This window comes from Phycodurus eques, chromosome 4 (assembly GCF_024500275.1).
Source record: "Phycodurus eques isolate BA_2022a chromosome 4, UOR_Pequ_1.1, whole genome shotgun sequence".
NCBI classification, from domain to species: Eukaryota; Metazoa; Chordata; class Actinopteri; order Syngnathiformes; family Syngnathidae; genus Phycodurus; species Phycodurus eques.
Genome location: NC_084528.1, coordinates 25,839,218 through 25,859,978, shown reverse-complemented (window position 1 = coordinate 25,859,978; position 20,761 = coordinate 25,839,218). Strand labels below are relative to the sequence as shown.

The following is a 20,761-nucleotide window of genomic DNA, read 5'->3' as shown; positions in this document are numbered from 1 at the left end:
AAGTGTCAGTCAAAAAGAAGAGTGAGATGAATTTTCTTGGAAGGGAGATGGCACGCCGGCCATAATTTCAAAATACAGTAGAGCTGACGTTAGCTCATTATGTTTTGCTAAATCCCTCAAAGACAACCTGACCAAACATTTTATACATGCAAGTGAGAAAATGTCTTTGAAGTTTGGTTCCCAGTCAGTCCCTTTAGAAATGGCAACGACGCCACCAGGCAGTCTTGCAATCATCTATTTACGACATCCATTAAATTTGGTGGACGTGGGAAAAAAACAAAACCTTTTGGGGGTATTTATGGCAGTGCAACCCAAAACACAGCAAGTGCTGGTCGTTGTTTTCACTTCAAGTCAGCAGTTGTCAATCAATATTCTTTGAAAATATTTAAGTTCTGCTCAGTGGCCTTTATTAGTCAATTGTAACACGGGTTGATTAGATGACAGGAGACTTTCCAGTGTGAAAAATCTACATTTTCCCAATGACAAAGGGGGTCATAGTCACTTGTGACTTAACTGAAAATTGAAGACCTTCTTACGACTTGCACATACTGTATGTGACTTCCTCCCAACCCACTCCCCTCTGCTCTATAGCCACAGTTCAATTCCATTTTATTTCCGATGACCAGCATACTCACCACAATGAGGTTCCACATGCGAGCTGCCTCGGCCACGATTGTGGAGACGCCGCTGCAGCCGGGCATTAGCACGATCTTGATGGGCTCCGTGTACAGCAGGTCGTACAGCAGCTTAGTGGACTCGCCCGGGTCACACTGGAAACATTGCAACAATAATCAAAAAGAGAAAACTAATCTCCAGTTATAGTTATTGCTCCCACAGAGCAGAGAGAATATATGACTGTGAGCATTTGTTGTATGCTTTGATTGTATGTTGCTGCTCTGTTTGTTTGGAAGGTTTAGAATTAGTAACGTCTATGTTAGTTACCGTTAGTCTGTCTATGGCATTTCACATTATATGTTAGAATTACGGTCTCACTTTCGTCAGATGAAATTATGTAGTTTGGTTGTACATTCGGCGGAACGGTTGACGACTGGTTAGCACATCTGCCTCACAGGTCTGGGGACCGGGGTTCAAAACCCGGCCCCGCCTGTTTGGAGTTTGCGTGTTCTCCCTGTGCCTGTGTGGGTTTTCTCCGGGTACTCTGGTTTCCTCCCGCATCCCAAAGACATGCAGGGTAGGTTAATTGAATACTCTAAATTGCCCGTAGGTGTGAATGTGAGTGCGAAGGGTTGTTTCGCAGCCGTGGTCCAGTGGTTAAGATCATCGCCTGCCACTGTGGGGGACCTGGGTTCAAGACCCCAACTGGACCGTCCGCCAACAACCCCCAGACTCACAGCTGTGGTGTCCTTGAGCAAGACACTAATACCCTGAAATGCTCCCCGGGCCCTTCAGCTTCCCCCTGCTCCAGTGTGTTCCACTAATATGTGTATATGTTCACTGTGATGGGTTAAATGCAGAGAACAAATTTCATGTGCATGTTCATGACAATAAAAGGTGATTCTTCTTCTTCTTCTTGTTTCTATGTGCCCTGCGATTGGCTGGCGACCATTTGGCGACCTCTTGCCCGAAGATTGCTGGGATAGGCTCCACCCTAGTGAGGATAAGCGGAATGGTTGATGAATGAATGTTTAATTATCTTTTGTTTGATGTGTCATTTTTAATTCAACTGTGATTGACAAACAGTTTGAAGCACGAACGCTTTGCCTCATAAAAAAATGCAAACGAAAGTGAGAATAGGTGCTAAGCAATACTTTAAAAAGTGTGTTTTGAAAGGTTAAAATTTGTTTAAAGTGTGTGGGAGGAGTAAAACAGTTTTTTTTAATATGGTCTCTATAATGTGCATTTGAACATATTGCGGATTGGTCTGAACTGTATACCGTGTGATAAACAGGGGTTCCCTGTATTCATGTTTTTTGTGGATCTATTGATCTAAACTATTTTTTGAAAAAAATAAAAAAACTATTTGTGTATTTATGTAACAACCTAAGATGCCACAACCATAGCGCCAAAGCCTTGGCGACTAGTAATTAGAGTCAATGAAGCCATTTTTTTTTTTTTAAGCTTATGTTCTGAGATGGCACGGTGATCGACTGGTTACAGCGTCTGCCTCACAGTTCTGAGGACCGGGGTTCAATCCCCAGCCCCACTCTGTGTGGAGTTTGCATGTTCTCCCCGTGCCTGCGTGGGGTTTCTCCAGGCACTCCGGTTTCCTCCCACATCCCAAAAACATGCATGGTAGGTTAATTGAAGACTCTAAATTGCCTGTAGGTGTGAATGTGAGCGCAAATGGTTGTTTGTTTAAATCTGCCCTGTGACCCTTGTGAGGATAAGCGGCTCAGAAAATGGATGGATGGATGTTCTGAGATGAGTTTTAAATGCTAGTACAGTGGTGCTTTGAGATACAAGTGACCAGACTTAAGAGGATTTGGAGATATGAGCTATCGTTCGGCCGATTTCTAGCTTTGACTTGCGAGCACAAACTCAAAAAGAGGTTTCAAGCTGTGTATTAACACTTCCTGTTGAAGTTTACTGTCAAACTAAACATCAAATAAAGAGGATCACACATTGTGGATTCATAACAGCCACATAGCCTGTGCTAGCTTAATGCTAACCCATAATAGGAAACGAAATAGACAGGTTAAAAAATAGCATCTATGTATCGTTTTTATATCCTTTTAAGCAACTGATATTTGAACACAAACAGTGAAGCAACACATGTAAGCAGATAATATAACAATAATCACAGGCAAATTATTTATCCTCTGCAAAGAACGACTAATATTAGGGAAGCTTACTGAGGAAGGAGGAATCTCTATGTCGATATTATCCTGCACCCAGGCCAAGGCGCACCCAGCAGAAGGAGCAGCACTTACCCATTGCTAATTTTTGGGAGGCTGGACCTGATTAATAATTAACTTGTGAGATTTAGAAATTCGAACATGTTCTCAATTGCCTTACCTGGATAAATAAAAGTTAAATCAAATCAAGTTAATGTAATTTACATAAAATAGTGGGGAAAGATGATTTGAGATACAAGGGGGCTTTGAGCATGGTCACGGAACAAATAACACTTGTATCTCAAGGCGCCATTGTAATCATATGGGATCCTCGTTTGTGGTATATTTACGGCTTAAACTATCAATATAGACAATGAGCACAATTCTTAGGGAGGGCGTCAACTCCTTACGGAGGTTTCCCGTATTTTAGTTTGATGCGGTTTCAGTGCAACTGACAGCATGGCAGGAGTGATCGGTCGCCCGCCGCCTGCTGCCGTCACGCTTAAACTGTCCTGACACGTGTGATGATTCAGCCCCGCGGTGGCCTCGCAAACACAATAGAAACTTTCGTGACGGGTGTCACAATTAATCAGCAGCCAGTGACAGGTTTCCTAATTCAGGACGTTTGTCTCCCCGCCGCCGCCGATTGTGTTATTTGAGCTAACAAGTGAAAACACTTGACGTCGTCCTCACATGCGACCAAGAAGCACGGCGTGAGCAAGATGACGGCGAAAATGCGAGGCCGAGCTCTTAATTTTCGTACTTTAGCAGCAGTGTCAACAGCACCTGAGGCAGGAAAGCTAATGAAAGCGCAAATAGTGGCATTATCCACATGCCGGTGTTCGTCATGGCAAAAAAGAAGCACCTGCACCATCTAATGAGCGGGAGAGAAAACAAAAAAATAATGCTGACTTTTGGCTTGAATTAATCATCAAATATGCCATAGACGGGGTAGGGAAAATGCATTGCAATTTAGCGTGGCTCATCTGTCGGAGTACACAGGCCCTGAAATTTGCCCAAAATGGCTGCTTCAAACCAAAATGGCTGTTCAATTTCCAGCATGGGTTCTTGAGACTTTTTAGTGCATCCAGGTATGATCGACATGTCCATCCAATTTCATGTTGATCAGTGAAACTGGTGTCAAAGGCAATGTTTTTTTTTTTTTCACATTTCAAGAATCTTCAAAATGATGGTCAATTTTGAGGCCATGCTCTGCCCACATTATATGGCTTAGGAAAAAAAATCTTGGTAATTTACACCCGCCATCTTTCTAGGATACCTACTACCAATTGGGGCTCATTTTGGCAAATTCTATACTGGGAGTTCATCAAAGTACGAGCCTTTTGAAATGTGCCAGAAAAATATAGTTTCACTCCAAAATGGCCGACATCCTGACTCAGTTTCAGACATGAGTCCTTGAGACTTTTCCATGTGTCCTGTCAAGATAGGCATCCATCGATCCTCACTAGGGTCGCGGGCGTGCTGGAGCCTATCCCAGCTGTCATCGGCCAGGAGGCGGGGTACACCCTGAACTGGTTGCCAGCCAATCGCAGGGCACATACAAACAAACAACCATTCGCACTCACAGTCACACCTACGGGAAATTTAGAATCTCCAATTAATGCATGTTTTTGGGATGTGGGAGGAAACCGGAGTGCCCGGAGAAAACCCACGCAGGCACGGGGAGAACATGCAAACCCGGGTCCTCAGAACTGTGAGGCTGACGCTCTACCCAGTCGTCCACCGTGCCGCCGTCAAGATAGACATCTCCTCCCAACATCATGTTAATCGGTGAAACTGGTGTCGGGGGCTTTTTTTTGTGTTTTTTTTGTTTTACTCTCAGAGAATCGTCAAACTTATCACCAAACCTTGACAGCATGCTCCGCCTACATAAGATGGCTCAGGCAAAATTTTGCGATTTAGCGTCACCCATCTGTCTACTAGAACTGCTTCCAATTAGGTCTCACATGGGCAAATCTTCTATTAGAAGTTTGTCAAAGTACGAGCCCTGGAATTTGCCCCAAAATAACTGCTTCAAAGTTTTGGGGGGGTTGTTTTGGGGACCCCTAAAAAAAAGATAAATTTTTACCAGGAGGTGAACTATGTGTGTGGAAAAAAATGGTGTTATCAGGAATGCTGAGGCCCCCAAAAAGGCCAACACAGCCATTCGTAAACTAATGACGTTAGCATTCCACGCCAGCGCTCCAGTCCTTCAATGCTAACACAATTAGCATCGACTGACGTCTAACCAGAAGCGGCAACTTTTTGCAACGCGAGCGAGGCATCGGTGGCGGCAGTGTTTTTTCTCCAATCAGTCAACGGCATCAATCACTTCCTCCCCGCGGGATGTTTTGGGGGGTAGGAGGGTGCAATCAGCCTGTGCAGACTTCATCGTGGCAGCAAAGCTGCAGAGGCACAGCTAAGATACATGATAGTTGATGTACTATATGGATGACAGATGGATAACAATCCATTACTGTATATATGTCCTTATGTGTGATTTTTACGTTAACATAAATCTTGAACATATACATATTGATGAAGATTCAGTTTAAAAAAAAAAGTCAACATATCGTCGCTGTGGGGTGGAAATCTTGTAGTCTGTCCATATATGGTCAATTTCATATTTAGTCACAAATCGATACTATTGTTTTGTTCCCAAATCTTTGTTTTTTACACATTATTAATCAATTTAAAGAGTTGAAAATAGTTTGGCAATACATTTATTAGCTGTCTTGAACACTCAACTGTCTGAGAAGTGTTCTAAAACTTAACTTCTTCCCTCAATTCACAGGAGCGGTGTGCCATTATGTCACCTTAAGATTGAAAGTCTGAATGTTTTTTAGAATATAACAAGCAAAATAGGTGAGTTACATTTGAGTAAGACTGTTTTGTAAAAAATGGATCGCTGTAATGCTTCTCTGCAGAAGGAACTGGTCAGCCATGAAAGTAAGTTTACGTGCAGATTTCCACCTATTAAACTTAGTCAGCTCAGCGTTTTATTGCATCACTTGTGGCTTTTAGATCTTTGAAAGAGAGTTTGGGAAGTTGACATTAAGTATTGAAGCTTTTTTTCTGGAGCGCAGACTTTGATGGCACTGCTGGCGGTTTTTAAGCGTATGGAAACATGATTTTGTGGTGGTGTCATGTTGATGTTGGTGAGCGATGGTATATGATAAGTGTGGCATAATACCAACTTGAACTATGCGGTGTTCAGTAACTGAAGCAAGATTGCGTTTTTTAAATTTATTTCCTGAAAAGTTATGGTTTTGTAGATGCGAGGATTCCACCCGACAGCGACGATATGAAATAATAAACATTTAAGCAGCAGTAGCATCGTTGAAGTTTTGGAGTATATCTTTACTGGTGAGTACCTGCACTGAGCTTAAATTTTTTATTTTTAGCCCATTTTTATGACATACAGTAGGTACAGTATTTTCTCGACATTTTATGCTTGCAAATGGTTTTTCTTCAAATGTTTGTCATGTTTAAAAAGTGTGTGTTAATGAGTTTAGATGTGTTTAAAGCGTGTAGGAGGGGTTAAACTTTTTTTTTTAGGATTTTGTATGGTCTCTATATCACGGCTTTTCACCTGTTGCGGGGGAAGTTTGGAACACATCCCCAATGGCAAACGGGTTCACGCTACACCGTTTGTTAATGTAAGTCATACGCTACAAATGCTAATCAACAACCATTCGCTGTCATCATCACCATGTGGGACTTTATGCCTTGACACTTTCACAGAGATATGACTGCACACACACAGCACACACACACATCCGCGCACACATGCACACACACACACACACACACGTCATAATTCTCTGCGTAGCACCTCCTATTCGAAGGAATATGGCTTGTCTAAAAAAAAAATAATAATAATTATTTTTTTATTGAATGCTTCATTTTACGTGGGGAAAAAAATATTGTTTTCGTAGATAAATTTATATGATAAATGATGATAACTAGATATGACTGTCCATGAAAAAAATATTACTTATTAAAAAAAATATACATACTTCTTTTCAAAATAAAAAAGAAAGGTTTAGTACCTCACTCTTTTAAGATAACGGCTAGCCAAAAAAATATCTTCGCTTTTTTTGAAAAAAATACAACTTCATCTAATCAAAAAATACTGTGATCGATTGATGAAAATACAAAAAATTTTACCCCCCCAAAAACATGAGATTTTCACAAAGAAATATGACTTCATGAAAAAAACATGACTGAAAAAGGTTGGGAAACTAGTAAAAAAAAAAATGGATGGAAACTAGTTGATAAGATAAGAGCCTGGAGCCTTTCAATCACAGTGCTGTGCTTCTGATTTAACCCTTAATCACTTGACCGATGACCATTTGGGAAAAAGTGTGTCGCGGTTTCCAATTAAAACAAAGCTCGGGAAGCACCTCCTCTCACCGCATCCACACGTGGCATCTGCGCCGTCTCACTGCCTCGCTGTTAATAATTCATTAAAGTTGACGGTCTGGGCTTTGATGTCGCCATGGCAACGGCCGGCGCGTGCGTGAGCGTGTGTCTCAGCATGTGTGTACGTCCAAGTACATCGCGAGGTGCCGTGGCCTCGATAGCCGGGGAAACGATCCGCTGAGCCGCGCCAGGATTAAACGCCGGGCTTCATAAATATTGCATGCGTGACACACGGCCTGATGCTTCACACTCGAGTACACTTAAGTGTTTCCCAACCTTGCGTGCCTGTTTGTGTGTGTTGTTGCCTGTGTGTGTTAAGTAGTAGTTGTTTAAGGTTTAGAATTACCATAATATCTCTGCTAATTTCCATGAGCATGGCTCCGGCGTTTGGTATTGTATGTTAGCATTAAGCTTGCGGACTTTTGGTGTATGCTCTGTTTGTATGTGTCGCTGCTCTCTGTGTGTTAAGTAGCAGTTGTTTGAAGGTGTAGAGTTACCGTAACATTGATGGTAACTTATTTTAATGAGAATAGTAAGAATCAAACATACTTTGATTGTTATTTGCAAATAAAAACATATATACTGTAAATGCTGAGAGATGAGCATTTAAACTTTTTTGTCATTTTTTTTTCTGCTGGAAGATCAAGGTAGAAAAGATCATGCTGAGATACACAATTCCTCTTATTTGTGCATTTGGTGCTTCAGAGGCACTTCAATTTTACTTAATGACTTAATTTCGAAGTTTGATGCGGAGACGCGAGCAAACGAAAGCGTCGTCATGCCACAAGATGAATATTTACCCGGTCGTGAGCGATAATAATAATAAGCCGAAAGGGAAATATTACGGCTAATGAATCCTGGCTAAGGCGCTCATTGCTATGCGGGCCACCTCAACTCCACTTAGGTGCAATTACAAAGGTGGAAAAAACACAAATCCCCTCCACTCTCCTACACACGCTTCCTTACACAAATGAAGTTGCCTTGCGGAAACAACGCGTGTGTTGTAGAGTGTGTCGGTGTGTGTGTTTAAATGTGCGTTTTCAAGTGCTTGTATGTGCCTAAGTTTATGTGTTTAAGTGTGCGTGCGTGTGCATGTGTGTATGTTTAAGTGTGTGGTTTCAAGTGCAGGTATAGGTGTCTGTTGAGGTGGTGTGTTTAAGTGTCACTGTGTCTTTAAGTGTGTACGTTATCTAAGTCTGTGCATGTACTGTATGTATTTAGGTGTGTGTGTGGGTGGGTGTGTGCATGTGGTTAAGTGTGTTTGTGTGTAATTTGTGTGTGTATGTCTATCCAAGACCAGGCGACAGCCATTCTGTCATCCAATCGCTGTGAAAACTGCACGCGGAAATATTTTATCTTAACTGTATGTTGGTGGTAGCTGCATCCGGCATGTACACACACACACACACACACACACACACACACTTAGCATTTAGCAACAAAAGAACGGGGAAACACATACACACGTGCCGCTTATATGTCTTGATTTGCACACACATTTTGAATTCTTAAATATGCTGTGCTTCAAGAGTGAGTCTGTTGCCATGCCAACGGCGCACGCACACACACACACACACACACACACACACACACACTCCTATTGCTATTCCAATGCAGAGACCATAAGAGAATAAAGCTAAAGAGTTCTTTTAGCATGACTAATGAGGGACTCAGGGGGGCGACAGAGCCATCATGCCACCGAGAAGTGTCACCAATATTATCAAATTTGGCAAGTTATTATTAGATCATTTTGAACGAAAAACATTTGATTTTTATTATTCCGCCCACTTTTTTGACATTCTACTGCTGTCACATTTTGGAACTGACTCAAAGTCAAACTGGGCCAAAGAATGTTCAAATGAATGAAATCTTGGTCATTCCACTGAGGTGGTACACAATTTGTGACATGTAAGAAAAATTTAAGAACTTGAATCATTTTGTTGAAAATATGTTAGAAAAATTTATTTGAAGTATACCAGTTACATTAAGGGGATTTACTTAATATGACCATTATTTGACCATTGGTCGCTTGTAACACTGACTCTAGATATGAACATCCATCCATTTTCTGAGCCGCTTCTCCTCACTAGGGTCGCGGGCGTGCTGGAGCCTATCCCAGCTGTCATCGGGCAGGAGCCGGGGTACACCCTGAACTGGTTGCCAGCCAATCGCAGAGATATGAACATGGAAAGCTGTTTATTGTATGAAAACCTTGGGAATTTTTCACACAAATACTAGGGTTAGAGTAGGTTGACAAACCAATTTATGTCCAACTTGTTAATGCACCGCAAAGTATCAAGTAAAAAATGTACTTAGGGCAAATATAGATGTGTGTAACATTGACTAAAAATACAACATGGAAAATGAAGGACCTGAATACTAACAGGTATAAGTGAATGAATTCAGTGGATATCAGAACTTAATTTTTCAATATCAATTTCCTTACTTGGTATGATACCCTTCACAGTTAGATCATCAACTTGAAGTTTGACAGGAGGCCTTTGTAATCGGAACCAAATCCAAGTTTAATAATAAGGATTAAAGTATGCGCGTAATCAAGACCACATCCTCAACACTGCTGTGACTTGTCAAAATTACTAGCGAGTAAGCAGTGCAGTCAGGAGACACAGAAAACAGCCCGTGCACTAGCGATAGAAAACGGTTGAAATTAGCCAATCATTTCTCCTTCAACGAATCAAACAAGAAACCTTCTAATTCTATACAAACTCGCTTTTCATCATTGCTAGTAACTTGACCGTTTGCGAACGAAGCTTGTAACATTTTGACATCATTTTCTTGAAAACACTTACCAGGTTCTACCAGCCCCTCTACGTTCCCATCGAGCTCAAATGTTGCCGTATGCTGGTCGTCTGTAAGCCGAAAATGGTTCTGGGTGATCGATGTCGCAAAATAGTTGACCGCTTTTGTTATTTTGTCCAAGTCGCTCGAACGAAAATATGACCGACACTTAAAAATATAAGTCAATGTTGTCTCCTACTCCTTCTGAAGCAATTGATTGATCCTGCTATGATTATTTTTGGAGATTATTGCATCAATTCCAAATAGCCGTCGTAAAATGGTCGTTGTTTGTTTACAGTTATGAAATTGAGGGGCCGCTTGCTCGTAACGCCTTTTGACAGACAAAGTTACGAGCACGATGCCTATTTCTAATAAGTGTGTCTAAGAAATCTCGCCGTGGAAAGTCATTAACATCTGTTAAGTGCTAGGCGCACCCTTTTAGCAGATATTGGCGAAGTGGTTGCATGATTTGCCGATATTTTTCACAATGCGCCTATTTCCGTTGATGACTGCTAAAATGTCACACTTCGGCTCTGGTCAAAAACCACAAAAATGCATTTGACATGGTTTATTGCAAAATAATTGGAGGTGGAAAATTCTTGATACAATATAATTTTTTATCTACATGCTGATACCTGATTACTGACGGTACTGTTGTGTGTTAATATTTGATGCCTTTTAATGTATTTTGCCGTTAATAATTGCTCGTAACATTTCGCCACATCGGTGGAATGACCCATATTCAACATAAAGTACACCATCTTTTCAATTCAAATTCAAACTGTTCAGCTCATTAGGAGCATGTGTTGGGAATACGCACAGTCACTAAATTCCACACCTTTCACTGTAAAATTCCCAAATAAAGAAATATTTTTCATACAGGGTATTTACATTTCACGACCAAGTTAAATCATTTCAATTTTCCGACTCAGCTCATTTCGGACATCTTGCGATCTATTTAACACATTTCGAAATTTTCACTGTAAAATTCTCAAATCAAGAAATATTTCAAATGTTTACCTCCTCCTTCCACATTTTGTGATCAGTTCAAACCATTTCAACTCAGTCTCACATTCTACGTTTCAACAATTCAATAAACTTTGCACCATTTCAGTTCAGCTATTTAGTTTATTTAGTTTTAACACCCAATTTTACACATATTGTATTCTCTAGTTCATGTTGCAGTCCTATATGTCATTTTCTGCACTCACACAGCATGGAAATATGAACAATCCAAGTTTTCGTTCTATACATGTTCATTTTTTAAGATATTTATGTATGTATTTATTTGGAATGATGCAAAAATGTAAGGTCAACTGCAACTTTGGTGCGTAAGTAACATTGGATTTAGATGCACGGCAAGTTATTTAATTGATCTCAACACGGTCTCTGATTGGCCACCTCATTAGGTACACCTTCAAATAAGCACACAATCAAAACAGGTCCAATGCACGTTTATGACTGTGGTTGTTGCACTTGACAATTGTTTCCAATGATTTGATCCTCTCCAGTCAAGCTGACAAAATCATTACGAGACATTTAAATATACAACTATAAAACTAAAATAAAAGTATTTTGTTATTGTAAAAAGTAAATAAACCAAAAACAAATTTTCTATTCCACTCTTTCTAATATTTTCACCATCTAACATAGCTAATAAAACAAAAGAATAAGAATAAAATGTACCGCCAACATGCAAAATACATCCATCCATCCATTTTCAACACCGCTTATCCTGGTTAGGGTCGCGGGACGCTGGAGCCTATCCCATCTGACTTCAGGCAAAAGGCAGACTACACCCTGAACTGGTAGCCAGTCAGTCGCAGGGCACATATAGACACGGACAACCATTCGCACTCACATTCACACCGTCACTGAGTGGGAACTGAACCCACACTGCCTGCACCAAAGTCAGGCGAGTGTACCACTACACCATCAGTGACATGCAAAATACAATATATCAAATTTAATCATCCTAAAAACTGTAAAAACACTTGCCCACAACACCAACAAAAATATAACAAAAATCCAAATATGAAATACTTGTTGGAATTAACAACAGCCCCCAAAGCATGAGAGTGATTTCTAATTAGATGAATGATTTCAAATATATATAAAAAAATATTAAATTATTTAATTAAGCAGTACAGAAAATGTATGAACGGATTTACCTAAAATAAAATAAACATTACATTACATTACATTACATTACAATAAACATTAAAAATTACATAACCCCAAAATAGATCTTTCAAATCTTAAATGTTTTTTTTTAAATAATCCACAGAACAGTTCTAAACCCTGAAACAAATCCACAACAAAATTAAAAATACAGAAAATACAATTAAAAAAAATATACATATATATTGTAATACTAATCCCAAAACTACCAACTACAACCACAAAATTAACAACAAACTATTGCTAAATAAATACCGCAATCAAAAGTGAACGTTGCTCATTGGGCTGTGCAGGTGTACCTAATGAAGTGTCCTTCAAGCTTGCAGGGGAGTGTCAAACTTCCCCAATCATTAGTTGTTGTTGTTGGTGTTTTTTACATGCAACAAAACAATGAAGTAAGCATTAACCACACAAATGGAGAGCGGGACTCACCATGCTGTCATAGTGGATGAGCTCCAGCTCGTAGTCGGGCAGGATGTCGCTGCGGTTGTTGACCAGGTCGAGCGCCATCTGGGCGGAGGGCAAGCACGCCTGGCCACCCGGCCAGCCGCCGCTCATGGGGAACAGGGCGCCGATGTACAGCTTCTTCTTGCCTGAGCACGGCCGCGCAGGAAGCAGGAGGAGCAAGAACACGACGGTCAGAGAAGCCCGCAACAAGGGTGACGCTCGACTCAGCCGCGGGGGACGCGCGCGCCTCGCCGGCATCACTTCGACCTCACGCAAAGTCAAAACTGGAGAACTAAACATCAACAATTACATGTTCAAGTCCCTTGATCACTAAACTGAGTTGAATCCTGAATTCATGTCTTGGATAAAGCTAAACTGAATTTTCAAAAACAATACTAAGTCGCTCTGGCCTCTTTGCTGCTGTGTACCAATCTTGAAATGTGGCGACGAGTGTGAGCTTCACCACTTTTAGGCAGGGGGGGAAAAAAAAAAAAACAGAAGAAGGAGCGAATGAGACACCAGGAGCAGAGTGTTGATTGGGAGACGCTGGAGGCCCCCCACTACCTCCCCTCTACAAAAGAGAGAGAGTGGAGTCACAGTGTGTGTGTGTGTGTGTGGTGTTGGTGACAGAGAAGGAGTGGAAATAGCAGCAGAAGGCAGGCAGGCAACATCTCCCCCTCCTGTAAGATTGTCGTGTAGAAAACAGATGAAAAGATTTGCAGCAGAAGAGGAAGCGGCGTCTGATCCACACTGCATGGCTTCGTTGTGCGCGTGTGTGTGCGATATCTGCTAAAAGGTTAGCTAATGAGTTACACGCCGAGTCTAACTTAATTTGTATCACTGTTTTTCCCGTGACAAGAGTTCAGAATGCCCGCAACAGCATTAAAAAAAAAAAAAACGCTCTATAATGTACCATAAGGAAACACACATAAAGACATCATTGAATACAATGAAAAGAATGAAACACTTGTGCCACATTTTTTTGCTTTAATAGATATTGTGCTGCTCCTTGTGGTGTGTGTGCCTTGACCACCTGGAGGCAGTAATATACTGACATCCGGATACCGTGTACAGAGCGCTGCTCTCAGCCCCTCAGTAAGCTGCAGTAATATTAGTTGTTCTTCGCAGAGGATAAAGACTACATGCCTCTGAGTATTGTTAAGGGGTTATAACACCGCAATACACATGATATTCATTCGCTCGACTATGGCGTTTTGCATTGTTTGATAGCTTTAGGCTTCGAGGACTTACTTGAGGCAAAGCTAATGTGGTTGTTTTAAATACAAAAGGTATAATTCTTTGTTTTGTTTTGTTTGATGGTCAACTTGAACTAGGAGTGACAATCAGCAGTTTGAACCTTCTTTTTTTAAACAATTGCTCACTAATTCTATCTACCAAACTGCTGCTTGTTGTGATGTGCGCCAAGTTCAGTTTACTGCCATCATACGGCGCTCGTATCTCAATTTTTTGCTCGCAAGTAAAAGCAAAAGAAAAAATGAATCAGTCAAAAAACAGGTTGTATCAAAAGAAATGCACTTTTGTGGTTTAGCATTTTGCTCCCTGACTGTACCCAAAGTCAACCGAATCATCACCTTCAAATGAAGGTACCTGCATATACAAGTCAGTATATACTCAACAGTGATTTTTGGCATATCGCTCTCCCCCGATTTAACACAATGTTCTCCATTTGAAAACTTTTGCAAGTGACTTAGCACGCCGATTGAGTGAGTGATGACACAAGGATGCTTGGTTATCCAAGTGTCATTAACCGAGTCTGTGAGCTAAGGATTTGACATGGTTGTCATCGACTGGCATTTGCCTTCCACCTCCTCGTGCGACCCGTCCGATGCTCCATCAATTATTCAGCGCTGAACTTTATGTGCGGCTTGACTGGAGTGATGCAACGGCATAGGTAGCTTTGTGTGTGTGTGTGTGCGTGTATCTGTGTGTGTGTGTGTCTGTTTTTAAGACCCCCGCTCAGGTAGGTGGCGGCGAGGACTTTGTTTTAAAGGTTGGAAAGATCTAGAGCTTCACTACTCGTTCTTGTAAAGGGTACATATCATGTAAAATTAACTTTTTAATAGCTTGTCTTCAAATAGTTCAGTCTCTGGAGGTTTTTCCTGATTTTGTTATTTCCGACTTCAGCTTTTTAACGATATCAACAATATACTGTTTTCATCAAATTGTATCCTTTTGCTCCTTTTATGACCAAACCCATGAAAAGTTTTTTTTTTTTTTTTAATTCCTTGTTTACTAGATTGAATTATACAATTTGGTTAAAATGGTTTTCATTCTAGACTCAACACTTGAATTCTTTATACCAGATGACATCATTTATACATTTTTGGGCAAGGGAGCAATTCAAAGGCGTTCAATGGCTTTCTGTATTCCACTGAAGAAAATTAATGAAGCAATTTTGATTATAAGACGTATAAGAGAGATCCTTCTGCTGACCATGGAGAAGAATTACATTTTCATTTAAGAAGTGGAAGCTCCCTCTGGTGACTGTAGAATGAACTTATTATTAATAATATATGGTGGAGCCGCGCATATACGTGGTTTAGCATTCACAAATTCAGCTATCGCAGATTTTATTTTTGGAACCTATACACATTAGTCACAGAAACCCCCACCTATTCACATTTTTTTTACTCAATGCCCCGCCGATTTGTGGAAACCCTCGCTTATTCGCAATTTATTTTTTCATGGCCGTCATTTAATCGGCAATTTTCAATCTCCGTGGTCGGACTCGTGGGGGTCCACTGTGTAAGAAAAAAATGTGGTACAAGGAAGATGTAAAAATAAAACTTTGAGGTTGTATTAGAACCTGCCTATTGTGCAAAAAAAAAAAGGAATTTGAAGGGTTAAATAATAAACAGGAATGGATATTTTATGCTATCCATCCATCCATTATCTGAGCCGCTTCTCCTCACAAGGGTCGCGGGAGCGCTGGAACCTATCCCAGCTATCATTGGGCAGGAGGCGGGGTACACCCTGAACTGGTTGCCAGCCAATCGCAGGACACATATAAACAAACAACCATTCGCACTCACATTCACACCTACGGGCAATTTAAAGTCTTCAATAAACCTACCATGCATGTTTTTGGGATGTGGGAGGAAACAGGAGTGCGCGGAGAAAACCCACGCAGGCACAGGGAGATCATGCAAACTCCACACAGGCGGGGCCAGGATTTGAACCCCGGTCCTCAGAACTGTGAGGCAGGTGCTATTTTATGCTAATAAGAATAATTTATGCTCGTTGAAAACCTTATGCCGTAAAAGAAGCAAAACAAGAAAATCTTTTAAATTACAGACTATATGTTTGGCCAAGATCAACCTGAATTTGCTTAAAATATTATATATATATATATATATATATATATATTCTGTTTTATTTCGGCTAATCTTCATTCCTCTCCTTTCCAGTGCATGCCTCCATCTTTCTAACTGTTCCTCCACCTGCTCCCTGCTTTCACTGCAGATCACAATGTCATCTGCAAACATCATGGTCCAGGGGGATTCAGTCTAATCTCATCTGTCAGCCTATCCATCACCACTGCAAACAGGAAGAGGCTCAGGGCTGATCCCTGATGCAGTCCAACCTCCAACTTAAATTCGTCTGTCACACCTACAGAACACCTCACCACTGTTCTGCTGCCCTCGTACACGTCCTGTATTATTCTAACATACTTCTCTGCCACTCCAGACTTCCGCATGTAGTACCACAGTTCGTCTCTGGGTACTCTGTCATAGGCTTTCTCTCGATCTACAAAGACACAATGTAGCTCCTTCTGACCTTCTCTGTAATTTTCCATCAACATCCTCAAGGCAAATAATGCATCTGTGGTACTCTTTCTAGGCATGAAACCATACTGTTACTCGCAAATACTCACTTCTGTCCTAAGTCTAGCCTCCACTACTCTTTCCCATAACGTCATTGTGTGGCTCATCAACTTTATTCCTCTATAGTTCCCACAGCTCTGCACATCCTCCTTGTTCTTAAAAATGGGCACCAGCACACATTTCCTCCATTCCTCAGGCATCTTCTCAAGCGCTACAATTCTATTGAACAAGCTGGTCAAAAACTCCACCTCTCCTAGATGCTTCCATACCTCCACAGGAATGTCATCAGGACCAACTGCCTTTCCATTTTTCATCCTCTTTAATGCCTTTCTAATTTCCCCCTTACTAATCATTGCCACTTCCTGGTTCACCACACTTGCCTCTTCTGCTCTCCCTTCCTCATTCATCAACTCCTCAAAGTATTCTTTCCATCTATCTAGCACACTACTGGCACCAGTCAACATATTTCCATCTCTATCCTTAATCACCCTAACCTGCTGCACATCCTTCCCATCTCTATCCCTCTGTCTGGCCAACCTATAGAGATCCTTTCTCCTTCCTTAGTGTCCAACCTGGCATACATGTCATCATATGCCTCATGTTTGGCCTTTGCCACCTCTACCTTTGCCCTATGTCACATCTCAATGTATTCCTTTCGCTTCTCCTTGGTCCTCTCCGTGTCCCACTTCTTCTTAGCTTTCCTTGTTTCCTGTACTGTGAGGTTCCACCACCAAGTCTCCTTCTCTCCTTTCCTGCCAGAAGATACACCAAGTACTCTCCTGCCTGCCTCTCTGATCACCTTGGCTGCAGTGGTCCAGTCTTCTGGAAGCTCCTGCTGTCCACCGAGAGCCTGTCTCATCTCTTCCCGAAAAGCTGCAGAACACTCGTCCTGTCTCAGCTTCCACCACATGGTTCTCTGCTCTGCCTTTGTCTTCCTAATCTTCCTCCCCACCACCAGCCATCTTACACACCACCATCCTATGGTGTCTAGCCACACTCTCCCCTACCACTACCTTACGGTCGGTAACCTCCTTCAGATTACTTCGTCTGCACAAAATGTAATCCACCTGCGTGCTTCTACCTCCGCTCTTATAGGTCACCCTATGTTCCTGCCTCTTCTGGAAAAACGTGTTCACTACAGCCATTTGCATCCTTTTTGCAAAGTCTACCACCATCTGTCCCTCCAAGTTCCTTTCCTGGATGCCGTACTTACCCATCACTTCTTCATCACCCCTATTTCCTTCGCCAACATGTCCATTACAATCTGCACCAATCACTACTCTCTCTGTGTCTGGGATGCTCAGAACCACTTCGTCTATTTCCTTCCAGAATTTCTCTTTCACCTCTAGGTCACATCGTACCTGTGGGGCATAGCCACTAATCACATTATACATCCATTTCCATCCATTTTCTGACTATATGTTTGGCCAAGAACAAGCTGAATTTGCTTAAAATATTTTATATAACATATTGAACATGCCAACTCCACACAGGCGAGGCCGGGGACTGAATTCCGGTCCACAGACTCTGAGGCAGACGCGCTAACCAGTCGCCCACCGTGCCGCCCACATTATACCTAAGACCCTCAATTTCAAGTTTCAGCCTCATCACTCGATCTGATACTCTTTTCACCTCCAAGACATTCATAGCCAACTCTTCTTTTAAAATAACCCCAAATCCATTTCTCTTCCCATCTACACCATGGTAAAATAATTTAAACCCTGCCCCTACACTTCTAGCCTTACTGCCTGAATTTGCTTAAAATGATCACAACTAGGCGGCACGGTGGATGACTGGTTAGAGCGTCTGCCGCACAGTTCTGTGAACCGGGGTTCAATCCCCGGCCTCGCCTGTGCGGAGTTGGCATGTTCTCCCCCTGCCTGCGTGGATTTTCTCCGGGCACTCCGGTTTCCTCCCGCATTACAAAAACATGTGTGGTAGGTTGATTGAAGATTTTAAATTGTCCGTAGGTGTGAATGTGAGTGCAAATGGTTATTTGTTTGTATGTGCCCTGCGATTGGCTGGCAACCAGTTCAGGGTGTACCCCGCCTCCTGCACGATGATAGCTGGGATAGGCTCCAGCACGCCCGCGACCCTAGTGAGGAGAAGCGGGTCAGAAAATGGATGGATGGATGATTACAACTAATATACAAAAAAGTTATGTCTCTAAAGTAGCGGACCACCTGTCAAATTAGAAATTAAAGATTTTTTTTGGAGTGTCCTAATTCCTGGGGCGGTACCATCTATAACAATTTATTTCTACTTTTTGTGTTTATTTTTATTGTTCAAGGTGGCGGTTAGCAATTCCCAAAAGTCGTATTAAGCTATTGGGCTTCCTGTTGTGGCTAAAACTATGTAGTGCCTGCAGATCTAAGCCCTGAACAAAAAGACCCAAAGTGAAATCTCCCACAATCCATCAGTATGTACTGACCCTGACTCTTGGGGAAAAAAGAAAAGCAAAAACGAAAAAAACAATCCATGATTTTGTTTTTGCATCATCCTGCTAACTAAGAAGCAGAGCTGCAAACTGGATCCTCAAAGCAGTAAGTGTTTCTTCAAATAGAAAGCGTCGCTCTTTCCGTCTCGCCACCCCCTCCTACCCCAGAGCGCGCCACCCCCGCCCACTTCCTGCCACCTCAGCGGGATAAAGGTTAATACCCCGCTCCTGTCTGTCTGTCGGCTTTACACCAATCCAAACACGAGGTACAATCTGAGGACTAAGAAGAAATAACTTCAGTGAATTAATTTCCGTCCTCAACCCGTACTGAAGTTACAAACGTAATCCTTCCATGCCTTGCACAATAGAAATAAACATGTGTTCAGTATACATGTCATATAATTACAGTGGTGCCTCTAAATGCAAGCTTAATTTGTTCCTTGACCACAGTCTTAACTCAAAACACTTAAATCTCACTCAACACTCAAAACTCTCAATTCATCTTTCCCCATTGAAATGAAGGTAAATTACATTCATCCGTTTCAGCCACACACCCCAAATAAAACAGCAAACATTTTTGTAATGAGTTCTTTCATTAGAAAAATAGCACTTTATAATACTGTACTTCATAAACACAGCAATAGAGTAATAACATAATAAAACAGAATGTATAGAATTAAACAGTTTTTGCCTTATTATTTAAAACTTCAATTCAATTTATTGTGCCACTCCTTCTCGTGTCCCTGCCTTGGCCACCAGGGGGTGGTATAACACAGTCATGTCATCACTACTCTCAGGGATTCAGTAAGCAATAATATTACGGCAGTTGTTTTCCTGCCAATGGATTTTTCCATTAAATGTTTGCATGAAGTTAGTGGGCGATTCGTAAGGCAATTTTGTTTGGTTGCTTTCAATACACAACGGAATTTTCAGAAATGTTCACTATCTGCCGAACAACCGCTTGTGGTGAAGTGTGTTGAGTTCACTGCCTTCATACAGCACTCACATTTCAAATAATTGCTCGCAAGTCAAAGCAAAAGTCTGCCAAACAACGGCTCGTATCTCAAAAAACATATAAGTCGCGTCACTCATATCTCAGGCACCACATAACTGGAATGCAATTATTCCTCACCAGTTATTCATGATAACCGCTACTTTGCACAATAGAAATAAAAACGATTTGAAATAATCCACACCGTCAAAAAGCAGTTAGTCCATGACATGCTCAGTCAAATGGTCGCTCGCACAACGTATGCGTCATGAAATGAATACCATCACACCTCTCGCCAGTCACTTATGTAACCACCACCTTGCACAGTAGAAATCAAAACAACAACTAGAAATCATCCATCGAGTTAAATAAATACACAGCACGTTTGATCGCAGGCTTGCGCATGCAATCTGTCATATTCAGTAATAGTGATTGACCATTTTGCCAGTTACACACGATAATCTCCACCTTGCGCAATTGAAATAAACACAATGACTAGAAATAATTAACAGAGTCTAAAAAGTCCATGGCATGCTCACACACACGCACGCACGCGCACACACACATACACAGGCACATTGAATTTACTGCATTTAATTTGATGTGATTGCTCCTCGCCAGCAATTCATGACAATCACCACTTTACATGCAAGAAATAAACAAAACAACTAGAAATAATCCACAGTGAAAAAAGTCCAAAGAACACTAACAACATCTGTGTCACACAATTAATTGCTAATCTCTCTTTAGTTTTTCATGATAACCGCCACCTTGAAAATTAACACAACAATTACAATTAATCCACGTTGTCAAAATATTGTCCAACACACGTTTTGTCATA

The 20,761-nt window shown here is 41.4% G+C and overlaps 1 protein-coding gene across 3 annotated transcripts in view; it reads right to left on the bottom strand.

The window, feature by feature from the left end:
* The window catches only part of gabbr1a (gamma-aminobutyric acid (GABA) B receptor, 1a), a 74,677-nt gene that overhangs the window by 40,150 nt on the left and 13,766 nt on the right, over positions 1 to 20,761 (bottom strand). For all 3 annotated transcript variants that reach the window (XM_061674827.1, XM_061674830.1, XM_061674829.1), the window contains exons 7-8: positions 12,633 to 12,793; positions 636 to 770 (exon numbers count right to left, since the gene is read on the bottom strand). In XM_061674827.1, coding sequence (XP_061530811.1) covers positions 636 to 770; positions 12,633 to 12,793 — 296 coding nt within the window. The remainder of the gene's footprint in view (positions 1 to 635; positions 771 to 12,632; positions 12,794 to 20,761) is intronic.